At 44.2% G+C, this 19,957-nt stretch overlaps 1 protein-coding gene and 1 long non-coding RNA gene across 5 annotated transcripts in view; one reads left to right on the top strand and one right to left on the bottom strand.

Moving 5' to 3' along the window:
- Nucleotides 1–1,218: 1,218 nt before the first annotated feature.
- socs5b (suppressor of cytokine signaling 5b) overlaps nucleotides 1,219–19,957 on the bottom strand; it is a 32,519-nt gene continuing 13,780 nt past the window's right edge. The window contains exons 2-4 of one of the 4 annotated variants that reach the window (XM_054734232.2): nucleotides 13,971–14,093; nucleotides 12,374–12,553; nucleotides 1,219–5,805 (exon numbers count right to left, since the gene is read on the bottom strand). In XM_054734232.2, coding sequence (XP_054590207.2) covers nucleotides 4,102–5,805; nucleotides 12,374–12,400 — 1,731 coding nt within the window. In that variant the 5' untranslated portion in view covers nucleotides 12,401–12,553; nucleotides 13,971–14,093 and the 3' untranslated portion in view covers nucleotides 1,219–4,101. Of the gene's footprint in view, nucleotides 5,806–6,609; nucleotides 6,766–12,373; nucleotides 12,554–13,970; nucleotides 14,094–19,957 lie in introns of all 4 variants that reach the window. The other 3 variants (XM_054734235.2, XM_054734233.2, XM_054734234.2) reach the window with 3 other exon arrangements.
- Nucleotides 18,514–19,415, top strand: LOC139064403 (uncharacterized). Its single transcript, XR_011517472.1, has 2 exons — nucleotides 18,514–18,624; nucleotides 19,187–19,415. It is a non-coding gene; the product is annotated as an uncharacterized lncRNA (long non-coding RNA).

The following is a 19,957-nucleotide window of genomic DNA, read 5'->3' as shown; positions in this document are numbered from 1 at the left end:
GGTCAGTGGAGATAATCTGATTCCATTCTTCAGGTTTAGGAGCAGTCAGCATCTCATCCGATCTCATCGCGTGAGCTGGAGGAGTTGGGGTGGGAGCGCTTGTGGCATGTGATGCTAATGTGATCCGTCGCCATGGAGACGCACGTTTCTAGGTTTTTTAATGACAGAATACATTTAGAGCAGGAGGTCATAACAAAAACATCCCGTAAAAATCCTAAATAGGTGCTGCACCACCACCTAATCTCCAGACTTCCTCTCTGAGGGCTTCAGAAGGTTCTTCATCACCTGTTGGTCCCCCACGGATAGATTTTCCTTTCTGGAATAAAAGTTTGTGGTTAAATATTTCCCTCCAGTGCTGCTCTGGCTGGATTGTCCTCTAACAGCAGGCAGTATTTTTAACCTGTGTGAAGCTTTGGTTATTTCCTTTTTTTCATCGTGATTTATGTCACAAAATCAGAAAGATTTGTTTTTTTTAACGCAACAGCATTTGTCCGCCTAGAAGTGATGAAGAATCAGGACAAAGAAGAATTTACCCGACTGGCCTGACTTACTGGGACTTGAACCCACAACCAGAGACAAGGTCTGCAGAACCAAACCAGCTGCAGCCTAACCCATTTACCTCCAGCAGGATCATGCACCAGGTCACAAAGCTCAGATCATCTCTTAACTGGTTTCTAGATGACCATGAACTCACTGGACTGCAGCCAGAACTTTTGGGACGTGAATGAGATTTTCTCATCATGGATGGAGCTCTGGACTTTGAGCTAAAATCTCCCTGGTTTCAGTGAGGTTTATTTGTTGTCTGTTGAGTTTATTAAGGAAGATTGTTTACATAAAACCTCAGAAAATAAATGTAGCTGCACCAGACTGTCTCTTCTGGGTCGTTCTTGTCAGTGAAGAGTCAACAAAGACGTTTATCGGCAGCTTTGTCTTTTATCACAAATGATGGGTCAGTCATGCAAGTACGGTGATGGTACTGACCCATCACCGACCCACATCCAGCTCTGAAATCCAGACCGTGTCGCCACTTTTCTATTTTGGGCCGATTCAGAATGTGTGGAGCATCTTTTATTTTCTCTGGAGCTCCTCAGAAAACACCTGAACTTATTGATGCTTCCACCTGGATCCCTGCCAGACAGGAAACGTGCGAGCATGTGAATCTAGAATTGTAGAGTAATGGTTACCATGTGTGAAGAACGACACCAGAGCATCACTAGGGCCGGTGAGGATCGCAGTTTTATTTGGAATATTAAGACAATGAAACATAAGCCAAGCACCAAGAGTGACAACTAAATGTGATGTATTGAGACGGTTCTTGAAAATAAAAACAGGTTAAACCAGAACAGACACTGAAAAGTGGAACTGATTATCCATCCAATCCGACAGCAGGAAAAGAAAAAGGAGAAGAGATATTCGTCTGACGACTCAGTGGCTTCTGTGATAGGTCAGAACGAACCAGGCGGTCAGGGAACGTGGCGGCGCCGCACAGCCACAACCATGAGTTCCCATCATTGTCAGGTCCTCCTGCGTCGGCGCCAGCGTGCACGAACAGCATTAAAGTGACGGGATTACAACCATTAAACGTTGACACTCCGTTGCATAATCAGGGCTGTTTTTTTAGACATCATTTGCATTCAGCTCCTAAGCAAACGTTCTACCGTAGGGGAACAATAATAAATGTTCTAAAGGTCTGGATCCATGACTCGTACTGGGACCGGGGTGGGGGGGCTACAGCTCCACCAAGGCTTCAAAAACAAACCCAAACCGCTTCTGCTGCCTCTTATGGAGGGAAAACACAGTGTGGGCAAAACGCGGTGAGATCGTTCCGTTCATAGGAGTGGCTAAGACCACCCCTCACGGTCCAGTCTGCTCCAAAACAGGAATCTGGTTTTTCTGTAGCTGAACTCCTAAAAACACCCGAATCCTGTCTTTAGATCCCAGATGAGGCCTTCACACGTCACCGTTGAACACAAACTCACACTAAAGTGCTTCCGACTTTGGCAGATTTCTCTCCAGAAATCTCAGCTTCGTCTCTTGAAAGAGCACCAACACCGGACCGGGACCAGCTCAGTGCTGAGCTCTGGTACCATTACTCCCATTGCGGTTGTCTTTGGGCAAGGCCCTTCATCCGCCTTGCCAGCTGGTGGTTGTCAGATGGACCGGCGGTGCCAGCCTCCATCAGTGCGCCCCAGGGCAGCTGTGGCAATTATGTAGCTCATTCCCACCAGCATGTGTGTGTGGGCAAATGAATGTTGTGTTGTAAAGTGCCTTGGGGGAAGTGTAGAACCCTAGAAGGTGCTTGTTCACATACAGGCCATTCATCATAGTACAATTATTCTGGTTAGTTTAATTTCCTCCTCCTACGCAGTCATTCCCTCTGATGCATCTTGTGTTTTTAAGAATTAAGCACCAGACGGCAGGACAAAACCCGCTAAAGCGGTTTCTGTCCTCCGACATCCCATTTGGACCACTGGGTTCCCATAGCATCATAGGTCAGAATCATTCTTCTGTGCTTTCATAGCAGCATGTCTGCACACATTAATTTAACGAGATCAAGCAGAGTCTAATTAGTAGGTGTCCACATGCGTTTCGTACAAACATCTGAATGCTAGATAATTACTTTATATCATCTTAAATGTAATTTTATATGGTTTTAATGTAACAGAAGTGATTTAGGTCCAATCACTGTTGAACAGCTCCCCTCAGCTGATGTAAATCAGCAGCCGTTTCTTAAACTGATCGCTGGAAAAACCTTTCCAACTCTGATTCATCTTTGTCCCAGAGGCCCAGGCCCCACTGAGATACTGGCCTGTAGGAGACATTTAAAATGCCTATTTTTATGGTATAATGCTAATTAGTGCATCTACGTTCCTTTTCCAGGCAGTAGTGTGGAACACGTAGAACTGGAGCAGAACAACTCCCTAATAACAACCTAATATTGTGAGATACAGATTAATGCATGCATCAGAGTGAGACAGACACAACTAAAGCTTATTTTTAGTATTCAGGTTTTTATTTAAATAGCACCACTAAAGTCTAACGTGCACCATAGGAAGGTGAGCTCAGAGCTCATGCACCTGTTGTTTTATAAGCTTGGTACTTTGCACTTTTCTGTTTCATTGTGAGAAGTCCTCAGAAGAGAAGCTCATCAGAAATAAAGTAAACCCAAGAGGACCGTAGCCTGGATGACTGAACCTTCACCAGTCCCACCAGAACCAGACCAAAGGTTCTGAAAAAGGCACGAAGGTTCCAGGTTTCAACAGAAACCAGACAAGCCAGCAGGAACTAAAATCATTCACAGCTGAAGCTTTTATGCTGGAGACACGAACCCCCCTTTCATCGTTCTAACAAACGCCTCATTCTGCATCTTACAGGAGCAACAGTCCCGGAGGACCCCAGGTAGCCTCCAGGATGCCCACACTCTGGTTCTGGATGAGGTCTTAAGTCACATGATTGGGAAAACCAGTTTGTTGTTCTAGCTGTCACTCCGAATTAGTGGGATGTGCTACGTCAGAGACGAGGTTGCTACAGGCAGCAGCCATGTTGGATTCATTCGCCAGAGAAGAGTGCTGCATGAGAAGACGACTAGCAGAGCAGAAGGAATTGTGATCATTCCCTTACAGAGTGTCCCTTCGGCCACACAGCAGCATACGTTTCACCTGTTTAGCCAGATGACTCCACCTTTACACACCTGATGCTCATGCACGCAGGGCCAGCTCTGAACCGGCACACCTGGGGAAGATGTGTCACCAACGCTCCGCCGGGCGGAGTGGGGGACTCGAGCACAAAGCGGACTGTACAACAGAGTCAAACGGTTGTGTGGTATGAACGGTCAGCATGCAGGCGGGGTGTGGAGGAATCAGCCAGACGTTTAACACAAACCAGGAGAGGAGACGCCCCCCCCCCCCCCCCATTAAAACAGGTTTACACAGAATATCATATGTGTGCATTTGTGATGTCATTAATAAAAACAAAGATTAGAATAAACTTTGAAGTAGCTTGTTATAATTAATTCTATCCCCCATCTGAAAGACATACAGCCTTTAACTGGCTACCAAGGAACCTCCCGCCGTGTGCGTTCAGGCGATGGAAAGGCCAGCCCTACTTCACCTTGAGTGGTGGCTCCCTCTCCAGCCAGCGGACTCGTACTTTCTGTTTATAGTGATACTCCTTAAGGAAGTCCTGCAGGGCAGGGGGCAACGGCAGAGAGCCTATGCCATCGTAAGTGGTCCACCGACAGATGGCGGCTCGAGCCAGGTGCTGCAGGGCGAAGGGAAAGGTCCGATGGAGCGGCACCGTAAGCAGCGGCTCAAAAAACATGCAAGCACTCGGGTCCTTGTAGTGCTCCAGCAGTCCTGTGACGGTGGAAGAATGGAAAACACAAGGGTCGTGAGCATCAAAGCTGAAGTTGTGGTTCCATTGCTCAATGCGTGCGTGCAGAGATCTATTGTAGCGGCGGAAGCTAACGGAGAAGAGGTAGTCCTCCTGGGCCGAGTCGCGCAGCAGGAAGGTGCCCTCGGGGCGTCCGTCCAGCAGAGCCTCTGCCTCATAGCGGTCCATCACGCCCCAGTAACATGGCAGAGCTGTAATGAGTAAAAGGTCTGGCACGAGGCAGTGGATGTAGTCTATCTGGGTGTGAACCTTCCAGGGTCCAGGCTGCTGCCTGCTCTGGTGACCATCTCCAGAGGCGTGCCTCTGCTTTGGCCTCCTGGCTTGTAGACACAAGGTGGTTGAATCCTCCTCAGAATCACAGTCTTGAGAGGATGCTCCACATCCCAGCACCTGTCCACATGCCCCTGATGCTCCGGCTGCCAGAGAGATGCCAGACCCGGAGGTCCGAGCTTCCCCAGAGGCCTCTCCCATGCCAGGAGCCATCTTTGGTCCAAGTTTGTAGAGAGACGAACCCGGCACAGAGGCCTCCAGGGTGTGGATCTGTGCGTTGGGTGGTGGGTCGACCCCTTCCTCAATGCTAAGTCTACGGCGCTCACGCAGACGTTCTTCCTCATCCTCAGGTGAAGGTTGAGCTGAGTCAAATGCGTCCAGAAGGGCAGTGGAGGAATGTGGACTGACAGGTGCCGTGTGCTGTTTGATCAGGTGCCACTTGTGGGCCAGGTCCGAGCCCGGTGGGAAGGGACAGGTCTCTAGCATGAGCTCCGTCAGATGAATCTTCCGCTTAGAGTTGGCCGGGTTCTTAGATGAGTGCGCGTGTCTCCGGACAGACAGTGGTAAACACAACCCAACCGTATCACTTAGCCGCTGGCGAAAGGAACGGCCACTTAGACCACGCCCACCAGATGAGGAGTCATTGATTTCCTGAATGGAGCTGATTCCATAGCGCCGGTCTCTACGGTTCCCACATCCTCTTAAGCGCCCGGAACGCCGTTCTGTCTCTAAAGAGCTCTGGGTTTTGGTGGAACACGAGTGCTTTTTCTTGCCGCCCCATGGAGCATGGCGGGAATAGGAGTCTCTGCGTGCCATGGGAACGCCACCTGAGCTCCCCCGACCATCATCAGAGTCTTTGTCGATGGAGATCTCTACTATCTGTGGGACATCTGTTGCACAGTTATGATGGCTGCGTCCTGTGGTTACCACGGGCCCCGGTAGGAGGCTCCAGGATGGGCTGGAAGCCTGCTGCCCTTGAGCTTCACCTGTGCGGCTTCCTTCACCCAGATCCACCACACAGTGGACCGCATCTGCCTCAGCCTGGCCTTCGTTGCATCCTGTGCTATGGAAGAGAGTCTGGCATCTGCTTTTCAGGCTGCTCCACATGTTGTCCACTTTCTTCTTTAAAGGAGCCCCCTGGACCTAACGAAGACAGGAGAAAAACTCTATTAACTCACAGGTGGAGAAATGAAGCTCAGACATGAAAGGAACAAAGAATGTCCTGCATCTGAACTCCCCAGACTGCTGTGTGTCCAGTAATTAGACTTGGTGAAAGAGAAACCGGGCCAAAGTTTCTGAAAGGTGTGAGAGCTGGAATGGTTGGAACAGTAGAGTTAGGTGTTGCCAGGCAGACATGAGGAGACACAAGGCCGAGTCTATAAATGAATCTGAGGGTCTGCTGATATGTACCGTGTTACAGAGCTGGTCTGGACCCGACCACAAACAGCCCTGCAGAGCAGCAGACCGGGCTGGAGAACACGCGCCAATGTACGTACAAACACACACACACACACACACACACACACACACACACACACACACACACATATATACATATATAAACGTGTGTGTGTGTGTATATATATATATATATATATATATATATATATATATATATATATATATATATATAAATAAACGTGTGTGTGTGTGTGTGTGTGTGTATAGCATGGATTGACTACATACTTACTGAAATTATAAAATTAAATAAAAAAAAATTAGGTTTAGGGAAAAAGAAATACATTCATTTTTATAAACTACAAACCTGACTGTCTGAATTAATACAAAGTGTGTTTATGGTCCCTGAATAAGTCAAGTAACTGGAATCTTGTTTAACTCGTTCGCTGCCAGGGTTTCCCGCCGTTTTTACAGTTTTTTTAAGTCACAGAACGTTGCGCACTAGGATGATGTTGACGCCTAAACAACTAAAACAAAGCGGAGACTCACCTCTTACATCAGGAAGAATCCGCGCGTTTCGAGCGTTATCCGTTCTTTCATAATCCGTTGTTGAGTTGTGATCGGCAGAAGCTTTTCCGGTTCACGCCTCACTTTTTTTACAGCAGCGGCCCAAAACGATCTCCTAACACATGGATGTTCTGCTTCCTGATCACAAGACATGTGACGTATGTGGATGAAGATCGGACTTAGAGCTGAGATGTTTATTCTCACAGCGCGGGGGCTCGTCCGATGCCCACACATTAAAAACATGCGTATTGGCAGTGAACGGTTGGATCTAAAATGACGACTTTAGTAGTCAATGGCAGTGAATGAGTTAAACATTGAAAGATCAATCAGATTGGCGTTTCATATTTTTATGGAATATCAATCTGATTGATGATTTAAATAAATATGTAGCAATCATCAACCCTACATATGGTTGAATATAACACTAGGGGTGGGACTTTAACACGCTAATTATAATTAATTGGAAAAAAAGGACGCGTAATAAACAATTCACACATTTAATCACAGGTTGAAATTCAAATAGGCGGACCTTTGTCATTGCACAATTTCCGGGTACACTGATTTCACTGACAAAACAACAAAGCAGCTTTGCTCTGCTACTAAGATAGAAGATAGGTTCCTTGCTCGGACTGATGCAGCGTTTGGGAAAACACGTTGGCCTCTTGTTGAAACTTGTAAAAAACTTCCTGAAACTACGAAGTCCGTCACACGGACATTTTTAAGAGATCGTCTCTGATCTCACTGCTGCTGCTCGCATGCAGCGCTTGTTTTATTGACCTGTGCACCTGAAGATTTACAAAGCCAAGGTAAGCTTAATTCCTAATATAGTGCAGCAGTGATGTCAGACAGAATGATGTTTCACTTTTAGCAGTAGTTTATGAAAGTAGTCAGACGAACAGCCGGGAAAATGCTACGTGTTCTCACTACTCTAAATGTCAAACGTGTCTTAAAGCAACTGTAACACTCCTAAAACTTTCTTAAAATTTTCTAAACAATTCCGTCGGTTTACTAGTTTTTCTGAGATGAGTGACTGTCTATGCATTACGCACGTTACTATAATTCAGCCGCAAAGTGTGTCGAAGCGGTTGTCTGCTGTTCGGAGCTAAAGCGGCAAATGTTTACATTCAGGGCTAGTGAGGAACTAGGAAAATGTGATCAGGTCACAGACCTGGAAAGAGACCTGCAGATTTGCTGCTGCAGGTGGAAGAAAACCCCCCACCATCCTGTTTATGTGTGGATGTCTGCAGCGGCGTGGGGCAGAGCCGCTGCAGCTACTCACTGGTTGTTGCTACAAGTCTGCTCCATCCACCACAGCAGTCTATTTCAAGCCAGTGCAGCATATAATTCACAAACGCTTTCACATTTGAATACAATTTAGACTGGATTATATTGCCAACCCGTACATAATTAAATATATACACCACAATCACATTGTTACCAGTAGAAATTAAATTTATTAGCATTTCCAGTAGCTTACTACTGAACATGTTAATGAAATAAATACTACTGATTATATGTGCAGATGTGTCAACCTTGACAAATATGTTTGAGCACCACATGCGAGGTGTTTCTTCCACGCTGCAATTCCCCCATTCTCTGGCTGGAAACATCTTCTTGAATAGCATCATGTATTTTAATATTAAACGGTAAAACTCAAAAGTTAGTTGTTTTTTCCATTAGTTATCAAAATTGATAAAAAGATATGTGCTTGGTAATGATTTATATTGTAAATTGCAACAGGTGTTCTGTTTAAGAATGTAATAAATTGGCTGAAAGCACATCTGCACACACCACCAGGGCTAATTTATACATTACCTGCAGCTTCCTGGTGGCTTATGTCCACATCATTGGCAGATTAAGCAAAATGCATGATGAGGTCATGCAGGAATGGCCACAATTTTTAAATTAAATTTAGTTTTCTTAATAATTTGGCTAAATCTTTTATTTATTCTTTCTTCTTGTTCTACTCTTCTTTATTGTTTTGTACAAAGATGAATTGGTTCTCTTTCTCATTTCTAATGTGGAAAGGTTAATTGCAACTAATTTTTCCACTTTCTGCATCTTTAATCTGTTCTAATTATTAAATGTTTTATTTCATGGTGATGGAAATAAACTCTTGAAATAAACGTAGCCTACTGTTTATAAACCAGTAGTACTGAAAAACATGTTCATGCAGGGATGTTAATCCAAACTCAATACATAATTTAAGAAGTTTGCCTTCTTTTAACTTTAACTAATCTAAAGGTTTCACAAATTATCAACCATCTCTCATGGATTTGGCTGTTATTGTAGAATAATCTAGTCCAGATTATTTTGGTATTCGAGTACTCTATCAAATCGTACATGGATTAATGGAGTAATATATTTGACGACACTAAGTGAAACGAGACTGTGGTCTGCTGCTAAAATTACGACGCGCTTGTTTAGCATTAGCCAATCGACCCGTAGTTGAACTCTTGATCCCAAACTTTGGACCATTTCTGCCTTTTACAATGGTTCCTGTCTTTGCTGGTCCCGTTTTCCTCCACAACACCAACATTACAACATTGTGTGCCAGTAAAATGTGTTCAGACTCTTTTGCGCACATTTCACGAAGCTTCAAATCAGTAAAAAATGAACCAAGGTATTTAATGAATCGAACCATTCGAAGATTCATTTTACCCCTACTAAAATGTGAATGAAATGTAAGTGAAATTTCCATCTATCCATCCATTTTCATCCGCTTATCCGGAGTTGGGTCACTGGGGCAGTAGCCCAAGGCGAGAGGCCCAGACTTCCCTCTCCCCAGCCACTTGGGCCAGCTCCTCCGGGGGAATCCTAAGGCGTTCCCTGGCCAGGTGAGAGACTTATGGGCCATTCCCATCTGTACCGGGTCGGCCCGGGCCGGGTAGCCCCAATCGGCCCCAGCCTGGCCCGGTTGATTCCACACATCCTTGTCTTAAGCCCATGTGGGCTGATTCTACCCACCAATCAGAAGCTTGCTCTAATGGAAGGTGTGAATTTGCTGTCAGCAGTGGGTGTGTTGGCCCTGGTCGGCCTGAAGCAGACCCCCTCGAGAAGAGGGCTTAGAATGAGCCTTGGTTGTCCCGGAAAAATACCAGGCCACCCAGATATGTAAACAACCTAAGCTACCCGGCCCGACACGGTACAGATGGGAATGGCCCAATAGTCCCTCCACCGTGTCCTGGGTCTACCTTTAGGTCTCCTCCCGGTTGGACGTGCCCGGAAAACCTCACCAGGGAGGCGTCCAGGAGGCATCCTGACCAGATGCCCGAGCAACCTCAACTGGCTCCTCTCGATGTGGAGGAGCAGCAGGTCTACTCCGAGCCTCTCCCGGATGACCAAGCTTTTCACCCTATCTCTAAGGGAGAGCCCAGACACTCTGCGGACAAAACTCATTTCAGCCGCTTGTATCTGCGATCTCGTTCTTTTGGTCACTACCCAGAGCTCATGACCATAGGTGAGGGTAGGAACGTAGATTGACCGGTAAATCGAGAGCTTCGCCTTCCGACTCAGCTCTCTCTTCACCACGACAGACTGGTACAATGCCCGCATCACTGCAGATGCAACACCAATCCACCTATCGATCTCACGCTCCAGTTTTCCCTCACTCGTGAACAAGACCCCGGAATGCTTAAACTCCTCCACTTGGGGCAGGACCTTATCCCTGACCCGGAGAAGGCATTCTACCCTTTTCAAAGTCAAGTGAAATTTCATTCCATAAAATATTAACTATAAATATCAGCTGGGAAAGAGGGAACACCAATCTTATGGAACCAGCTCCCAGCTTTAGTTCCTTGTCGACTTTGAAAGAACAAATTGCAGGTAAAACATGTTTTCTTATTCATATAAAATTCTATCCAAAAAATACAATTTGAAAAGGTTATTGTGGATATTTGTTTTTAAAATCCATAAAAGCAGAGTTCTCTAGTAAAAAGTTCCTTTCTCTTGTTTTTAACTGTGAACCTCTGACGTAACCAAAGGGAGTTAGAAGCTAGGCTGCCTCAGCTCAGTGTGGAGAGTGGCTAGTTTCAGGGTAGAGAGGTCATGTGATCAAGGCACTGTGTGTGTTTACTAGGGGTTGTATGAACTAATCGACTAGTCGACTTCACTGCTCTGTAGTGACTTTTTATGCCTTTCATCGACTAGTCGCTGTCACGTGATAACGACAGACAAGATGCAGTCCTGGGAAAAGACAGCAGGTGATGAGACCCTGCACGTTGGGAGGCGACACGCTGTGCCAGAGCGTCGGTACTGACATCCGCCGTAAAACGGACATTTAACCAAATTGTGACCTTTACCCTCTTGCAATTTAACCTTCCCCTCACACCATCCTAATCTTAACCAGCTTGCGCATGCAAAGCTCTGATCGCTGACGCGCTCCAGACATCTGCGTCCTGAGCACGGCCACAGTAACATTATCAAATTAGGTGTCGCCACCTCAAAAACTAATTTAACACGTGATTGTTCATGTCGGCTTATTTCCTTTTATGTTTTCTGTCTTTTATTTGTGCCTGATGCGTTTCGCTGCTGTGGAGCGGAGCACATCACCTGTTTTGTCCTCCGATGACGCATCTCACTGATGCGGCCGGCGCACAGCAAGCACTCCGCAGTTTTAGCAGTCGGTAGATCTTTTAGAACTGCAGTTCAAAGGTAACTCATGAGGTGAAAATAAATGAAGCCAGGTAGCAGTTTTTCTTTAGGATTGAGAGGAGATGCAGGAAGATAATAAACAGACAGGACAGAAAAATTGTCAAATAAAAACAAGTTAGTTTTTGTACCTGCTGGTTGCAACAAACAGACACCATTGAAGGTAATCAGAAGTGAGGAACAGAAAACGAAATAATTATTTTAATGTTTAGAGCAGCAGGAACTCTGAGAGGCTGCAGGCGCACCAGTGAGTTTGCGGCTGCTGAGTAGGGGGAGGGGGAAGAGGACTGAAGCAGAGGGAGGGGGGAGAGGGCAGAAGCGGAGCAGTATAGAGCTCCGGGAGTTGACGTCACTTCTCCCGGCATGCAACAGTTCAAATCGAAACGGCACCATATTGGCAGGCAGAAGCTCGCAGCTGGACTATTTGTTATAGTCAGAAAACTCAATTAGACAGGAAATATGGTAGATTCCTGTTGTGCCCCAGGATGCGAACAGAACAGACGCGGATGACATAAGGAATGAGCCATCTACAGGATTCCCCAAGATTCGGAGCGCCGCAAACGTTGGATCATTGTAATAAAACGCACTAGTGACCGGGCTAAAATGAAACAGTGGGACCCCGAGAGTAAAGGTTTTCGCTTATGCAGCGACCGCTTCATATCAGGAACTTAAACCAACGTTTCCTCAACTGTGTATGGTATTTATTTTAAATGCTTTTATTACGATTCTTAGTGGGCTTCCTAAACTTATTTTGGCGTGGCTTTTTCTGTCTTATTACTCACAGCAACATGTAAACATTACGTAAACCGTTGCCTTGTGATTTCTGCATGCTGCCGTTTACGTGTTTTATGATCACAGCAATTAACCGGCTAAGCTGTATTTAATTTTTAAGCAATGGTTGATCAATTGTCAGATCACACATAAAAAGCACTTTGGATTGCGATTATCCGTCTCACCGAGACAGATCTCAGACAGATCTTGAGACGCTCCTGCCTGACATATTTATTTTTCTCACGGAAAAAAATCAGACTAGTGATTTCTCTTGGCGTTCAGTTTATCCCTTCAAACAGCACAGCACTCTATTCAAACTACTTACGTGTAAATCTGTTATTTGTCCATCCATCCATTTTCATCCGCTTATCTGCAGTCGGGTTGCGGGGGCAGTAGCGTCGAGAGGCCCAGACTTCCCTCTCCCCAGCCACTTGGGCCAGCTCCTCCGGGGGAATCCCAAGGGGTTCCCCGGCCAGGTCCGGTAAGAAGTCCGCTCCGACAGCTTCTGGCATTTTTAAAAAGTATCCCAGGGGCACAGTAAGGGCCGGAGATGTTTGGTCTATTTAATTTCTGACTATATAAAACGATTTCTTCGGTTTAAAAGTGTGAAGTAAACTCCGACGAAGTAAAATCCAAGCCGATCCCGTTCAATTTGTTTATATTTGTTGCCTGCCAACATGGCGTCTACTTTCTGAGTCACGTGACGTCCAGAGCTCATTAGATGCAGAAACTACCGTTGTTAAAAGAAATGTTTAACTTCGAAAATGTGGGCGCAATTTTTATTGTCAAAAACTCCAGCGAACCAACCGAACCGGATCAGAACCACCGCCTGGACCACCAGAAGAGGATGCACAGCTTTTAAAAATACCAGCTGGACTGGCTCGCTGGTGTCTGGGTTGGATCCAGCTCCCAGAAGCCCGCATGAGCTCCAGAACCGGATGACAGGCGTCTCTCTAATCTAAACTAGGTTAGGTGAACGGATATTAACGAGTATGAGACAGCTGACAGATGCTCATTAGTATTAATATTATATTAACTGACCGATACTACTTTAACTGTCTGGTACATGATAGTAATCTGTACTATATTGTGATGTTAGCACACGAGTTTAAGCCAACATGTTTAACTCACAAGCCCCCCCCCCCCCCCCCCCGGCTGCTCTCCTTAATCTCTGCTTTGGCCGATGGTTTCTCCCTCTGGTTTGTCTCTGCTCTCTGGGGCGAGCAGCAAACTCATAACTTTATGGTTCTGGTCCACCAGAAGTAGAATTATAAACATTTAAAGGTTTCTCTGTGTCAGAGCCACATCAGAGTCCAGATTTTCTCTGGATTAAGCTAACAGGACTCCCTCAGCTAGCTGATGTCACTTGGTTTGGCCAAAAAATAAAAACATCTTTGCCACAAAAATGACTCTAAAAGCCTAAATAATTTATGTATGTGGAAAAAAATGTTTAAAACTAGTTTCTATTATGTTTCTCTAAACATTGGTTCATGGGAGTCTCTAAGCTGCAATGTGTTCTTTAAGACTAGGAGTAAAACATTTTTATTTGATAGGGCCTATGGTTAAAATCTGATGTTAGCCCAGATCTGGACAAGTGGGGGAGTAGAGGGAGGGTACAGTCGGTAAAGACGACTCTCCCTTGCCCTGCCTCCAACATGCCTCCATCTAAAAGGCTAGGTTATCTAGAATTATCTCTGTAGTTATGCTGCTATAGACTTAGACTGCTGGAAGACACACTGACCACTTTCCACACTCGACTACTTTCTTCTACTATCTGCTCTTTAACTCATTCACTGCCAGCCATTTCCTGATCAGAAAATCATTTCGCTGCCAGCGTTTTTTAGCGTTTTCACAGTTTTTTTTAAGAGTCACAGAACGTTGTGCGCTATGATGATGTCAACGCCAAAACAAAGAGTACTCACCTCTTACATCAAGAAAAATCTGCGTGTTTTGAAAGTTATCCGTTCTTTCATAATCCGTTGTTGAAATGTGATCGGCAGAGGCTTTTCCGGTTCGCGTCTCACTTTATTTACAGCAGCGGCCCACTAGGATAAAAACAAAAGTTTTCTTACTAAATAGAATATTTACTAAGAAATCACAATGTAACCATAGGAACACCACTTGGTATACATGTTGTGATTGTGTGTGTGTGTGTATGTGTGTGCGTGCTCTGTCTCCCCAGTAAGTCATGGCGCAGCGCCACGCCTGAGCCTACATAGGGGAAACACTATCTATAAAACCTATTTCATGCTTCTGCGTCGTACGGAGACGCACAACGCCATTATCGGACAGAAGGAGTCGAGCCCAATTTTCTAAATATCTGTTTAACGAGACACAGAATGCAAGCTTGTGATTGGTCAGGATGTCGCTTTCGTCAACAGCAGGGATGTAAGAAATGATTGATAAGGCAATATATCATGATATATTTTCCTGCGATATTATATCAATATTCAAAAGCCATGTATCAAATTTTTTAAAAACATTTACATGCAAACATTTGTGTATTCTCTTTCTTTTGGTGCCATTCAACCAATTTTTCAATTTTCCTATAATAAATTCAATTTGAAAAAATCGTTAATATCGTCTGGCTGAATATATCGCAGTATATCATATCTCCCCTGTATCGTGACACGTATTGTATCACCAGAACTTCACCAATACACATCCCTAGTCAACAGTAGGGCTGCTCAGGTAATCAAATTTTAACCCCAATTACAATTTGAGTTTTGAACATTATAAAAACAAAACGAGCCGATATTTTCTCCTCCCTCCTGCGCTGCTCCGAGTTGCAAATCAAGTGCTCCTCCTACAATGTTGTCAAGTTAGCGACTTTGTCATTATTTCCAACAGCTTTTCGGACCCCCTTCTTGACTTTTAAATCTTAAAAGTACCTAGCGAACACCACAGAAACATTTCTGGCAACCCTTAGCTACTTTCTGGATGTCCTCGACATTTCCTGCAGGTTAGGAACACACTCAACTTGTGCTCCGGACCCTCCTTCAGGACATTAGGAAAGGGAATGAATAAATGGCTCTCAGAGCCAGCTCCCCCTTGGATTAACCGGACTGAGCGAAACACCGTACCTGCAGGTGCCTGAGCTGCTAAAAACCAACGGTGTATAGTGATACCCTTCTCCCAAAAATTTCAAAATGTGTGTATGCGGCACGTTAAACACACACGCAGCTTGCCCTTGATTGGTGTGAGAATGGATGGGGGGTGCAGGGCATCTCCGATCGCTGTGGCTGGGACAATTATTACATTAACTGAAAAGAAAATGGTTTACAAATAAATAATTTTTCTTCTGATTGTGCCCTGAGCAATTTTATGACCGAATAAATAGAGTAGAAGGAGTCACTGCTCGTCCGGGAAAGGTGCTAGATCAAAAAGTGGATCCGCACACTTCAATCTGAGATGTAGGAGTTCATTGGTAAAGCTTTCGGTCAGAGACCTTCATCAGGAATTGTGGAGGTTCACACCAAACAATCCTTAGTTAAACAGGTCTAGAGCTGAAACAACTAATCGATTTAATCGATTATAATCGATTATTAAAATAGTTAACAACTTTTTTAGTCATTGATTAGTTGTTTAATAATCATATTTTACCGCATAAAGTCTATTTTTTACCACAATCTGACATCGGTTACAATCTGTTAAATTTGCCGCCAGTGTGTGGCAGTAATGAGCCACTGATCTACCAGTGGGGCCGTAGAAGAAGAAATTAGCCAATAAGTGCCCTCGGTTTTCATGACGTATCACGTTACTGACGCGCATCTTGCTGTGAGAGATGGCGGATCAGATACAAATACGGAAGAAAAATAGAAGCGACAAAACAAGAGAAACCCCGGACAAAAACCTCACGAGTATGGGAGCACTTCACTAGATGCCTTGAAAAGACCGGTGTAGGGCTGCAACAAACGATTATTTGGATAATCGATTAATCGGATGGGGTCTCGACACGATTAATCGATTAATCGGATTACATGGGGAAATTTTTAAAAACTGCTAGGGAAACGTTATTTCTCTCCTTCCTTCACTTTATTTAACACAACATTATTAGAAAACAGTTCAATAGCAGAAAAACAACATGCCATCACCTAAATTGTCTTATAAGGTGTATAGACAGAGACCCTAAGCTACATCTATCTGTGACCTAAAATGCTTGGTCCAAGTTAAACAGCTTAAGGGCAATTCTCATCTGTTTTGTTTGATCTCATCTGTTAATATTTATTTTAAATGTAATTAAACATAGGCTGTGAATTAATCAAAATTGATCACTATTTCCAAAACTGACTGCAAAAATACCAAATAAAACAAAAGTAAATGAATGCCATCCTCCTTGCGATGATGCCCTGGGCAACTGCCATAAAGTCACATCAAGAAATGCTGCTGATCATTCCAATGATCCCAAATAGACTCACATTAGGCCACATGAAAGCAACTGAACCCAAAAATATATTAACCAGTATATAACTGCACTCTCACACAACACGCCTGCAGCAACAGTTAGGACTCCTCCCTCCCTTTTAAAAGCGTTTTTGCTTCTGAGGACATTGTGGTTGTAAAACCACATGCTAGTAGTCTGGCCCCGGTGTGATCAACCAGTTTCTGCGGGAATGTGACGGCGGAACCAGGGCCAGATTAACACTTTGTTGTACCCTGGGCAACAATATTCAAGGGCTCCATCATCACGACCCAAGGATCACCATAATGTGGTCACATACAGAATATTTTACTGTAATATGCAGTAAATATACTCAATACTTGAATGCCTGACAACACGTAACCCGCCCAGAGTAACCTTTGACCCACCTCGTGTGGACTGACCAATGAGGAGAGGGTCTTAACTTGAGGCCCTCTCTTCATTGGTCAGTCTGCATGAGACTGACTCTCAACTGACATTCAGTCGTAGGCAGCGAAGCGTCTCTGTGCAGCGCAAAAGCCCGGGTGGACAGTTTGTTTAATATAGGGTGACCATATTTCCATTTCCAAACAAGGGGACAGGGGATCTGTGCCTATGACGTCACACTATGGCAACGCCACACAAACCATGTTGGGACCCATTTTTTGTAAGAACTAAATTAATATCAGATTCTGCCAATTAAAGGGCTCTAAAACTATTCATATGTAAATATTTTGCATATTTAATGCAAAATCTAATTTTTCTGCTTTAGTGCTGCAACAAGGTTTTATTAATAATAAATTATTATACCTTTTGTTTTACTACAGCATCGGTAAGCTTCCTGTGCACAGATTATTAAGGATGCTTGTTTCAGCTGTGAGATTAGACGATAGGATCAATGAAAAAATAAGTTGTCACACACTCCATGGAAACTTTCAGAGAATCCACAAATAGTGGCTTTCAAATGGTTTTGTTACTTTTTGCAAGTTTTTAAAAGAAGCAGATGAGACATCATGTCTGATAATTTAGTTTTTCATCTGATAATATTAGAACATGTCAGTAATGTCTGAGGGGCTTTTATAAACACCATATAACTAACACTCCTGGAGAGGGCATGAATTACACAGAGGCTTCTGGGGAGCCCAGTTATGGGGGGTGGGGGGGGCATTTTGCCTTGGCCCCAAAATGTCTTGAAACGGCCCTGGGTGTGTGACTGAGTTTTGAAGGTGATCTGAATTGTATCAGATGTATAAATATGACATGTGTATAACTTATTGTTTTTTACTGGTAAAAACGTGTCGTGGAGATAAATCTACCTACATTTGACTTTTCAACACTTTGTTTTGTTTTCTTGTTTTTATTTAACTATTTTCCTGTCCTGTCTGTCTCTCATCTTCCTGCATCTCCTCATAATTCTCCAGAAAATCTGTTGCCTGGATTCTTACCTTTTCACCTCATCAGTTACTTTTGAGCAGATCAAAGGGATCTCCTGACCGAAAAGCGCAGAGCGCGTTTTCGATGCTGCGTGAGGTGAAATCACCACAGCACAGGTGATGAGCTCCGCAGTAGCGAGCTTCAGGCACAAATAAGACAGAAAATAGAGAACATGTGCGGACATGAACGATCGTGTGCTAATTATAGTTTTTTGGTTGCGCCACTTTGAGAATGGACCGTGCGCTGGAAGCAGCTGCCTGGATCGCTGCGCGACAATGCGGAACCGGTTCGCAGCAGCGCAAGTCTGCCGGCTCTCCCTCGCGCTGATCTGCCGGTACTGGCTCTCCCTCGCGCTGATCTGCCGGCTCTCCCTCGCGCTGATCTGCCGGCTCTCCCTCGCGCTGATCTGCCGGCTCTCCCTCGCGCTGATCTGCCGGCTCTCCCTCGCGCTGATCTGCCGGCTCTACCTCGCGCTGATCTGACTTGCTCTGGTCTGCGCGCAACGGCGGGCAGGAAGGGGGGGGGGGGCTTTTGGAAGAGTTGTGCGACACAACGAATCGATGACGCAATTCGTTGCCAACGCTTTTAGTAATCGTTTTTCATCGAATTTATCGATTCGTTGTTGCAGCCCTAGACCGGTGACCTACAAAATATGCAAAAACCATGGCACGACGGAAGCACGACGTCCCTAAGTGAACATTTGAGACGAAAACGTGGGGGCTGATGCAGCAGAGGAATGTCCGGTAAGTAACAGAAAATAAACAAGCTAACGCAGATCACATTTGGGACTTAGTGTTAGCTGAGTTCGTTATAGTGGATGTTAAACATGTTTTTTTTTTTTGCCGCGTCAGTTTACGGTGTTCTACTTCTGATTGACTAGATGCAATCGTGAATCTCCTCCGTGTTGTGAATCATGCGCTTGCCAAATTTAGCACGTCTGTTTATAAGAATGTTCTCGTTAAGAGAAAAACGGCACAAACCCATAACTGTGTTCCTCATTCAAAAAAGGACAACTCCGCGGAGAGAAATATACAGACGAGCTGTGTCCAGGTGAATATAACGCGGCATAGTTGTACGCTTTCAATTTTTAAATACAGGAGAAATTCAGAAAGTCCTTTTTTTAACTATTAAAAGGCTGTTTTACTATCTAACGCTGTAAAACGCCTCACAACACATTTTTGTCAAAATGATCACTGTATGTTGTTAATTAATTCAAATAATGTAATATTGATTTAGTGTTGTAGTGTGTGTGCTGCTTTATTTTATATGTGTACTTAATTCAGTTTATTTGTGTTTCTTATGCAGAAAAAAACAAGCAACGATGGACAACTACATGGGGAACAAGACACTCACCCCCAGCAATGCATACCACTTACAAACTCTATTCCAGATTCTACATTATTTTTTATGGAATTTACCTCTTATATTTTGATGCCAAAAAATTATTCTGGACTGATATTTTGCACTGTTTAGCTCATTTTACACTGCTGACTGTGGTCATGTGCAATAAAATAGATTGCAGTCAACTGCACAATTCTCTTATGTTTTTCTTTTTCTTAACCGAAATGTATTCATCACTTGTATAGGTTAAATAGCTAAACAATAACAAACCGATTAATCGAAAAAATAATCGACAGATTAATCGATTATGAAAATAATCGTTAGTTGCAGCCCTAAACAGGTAATTTAATTTAAAACACCTGTGTGGCTGAATATAGCAAAGTATCATGGGAAATGTAGTCTCAGACAAATGAAAAACATTCCACTGAATATTAAAAACACTCTAAATCAGCTCAGGAAGTGAGCGATGGTTTTCCTAAAAGCAAATTCTTTAGATTGAGGCGACTTTGCCAGTTGGATGAAGACTATGTAGAGAAGAGTTGGGAAATGAAGCAACGCTTTCAAGACAGGCTACTCTAATCAGTGTATTGAGGAAGCATATGTCTGCACTATCCAAACCCAGATCTGAACTTTTGGAAAAAAAGTACTAACAAAGAAAAACACCACTCTGAACACCTTTACTCCCCATGCATATACAAATAAACAAACAACTCTAAAACATTGGCACATTTTGGC

The sequence above is a fragment of the Nothobranchius furzeri genome, unplaced genomic scaffold (assembly GCF_043380555.1).
Source record: "Nothobranchius furzeri strain GRZ-AD unplaced genomic scaffold, NfurGRZ-RIMD1 Scf020, whole genome shotgun sequence".
In the NCBI taxonomy this organism is placed as follows: domain Eukaryota; kingdom Metazoa; phylum Chordata; class Actinopteri; order Cyprinodontiformes; family Nothobranchiidae; genus Nothobranchius; species Nothobranchius furzeri.
The sequence above is the reverse complement of the archived record's forward strand: the minus strand, read 5'-3'. Positions and strand labels throughout refer to the sequence as shown.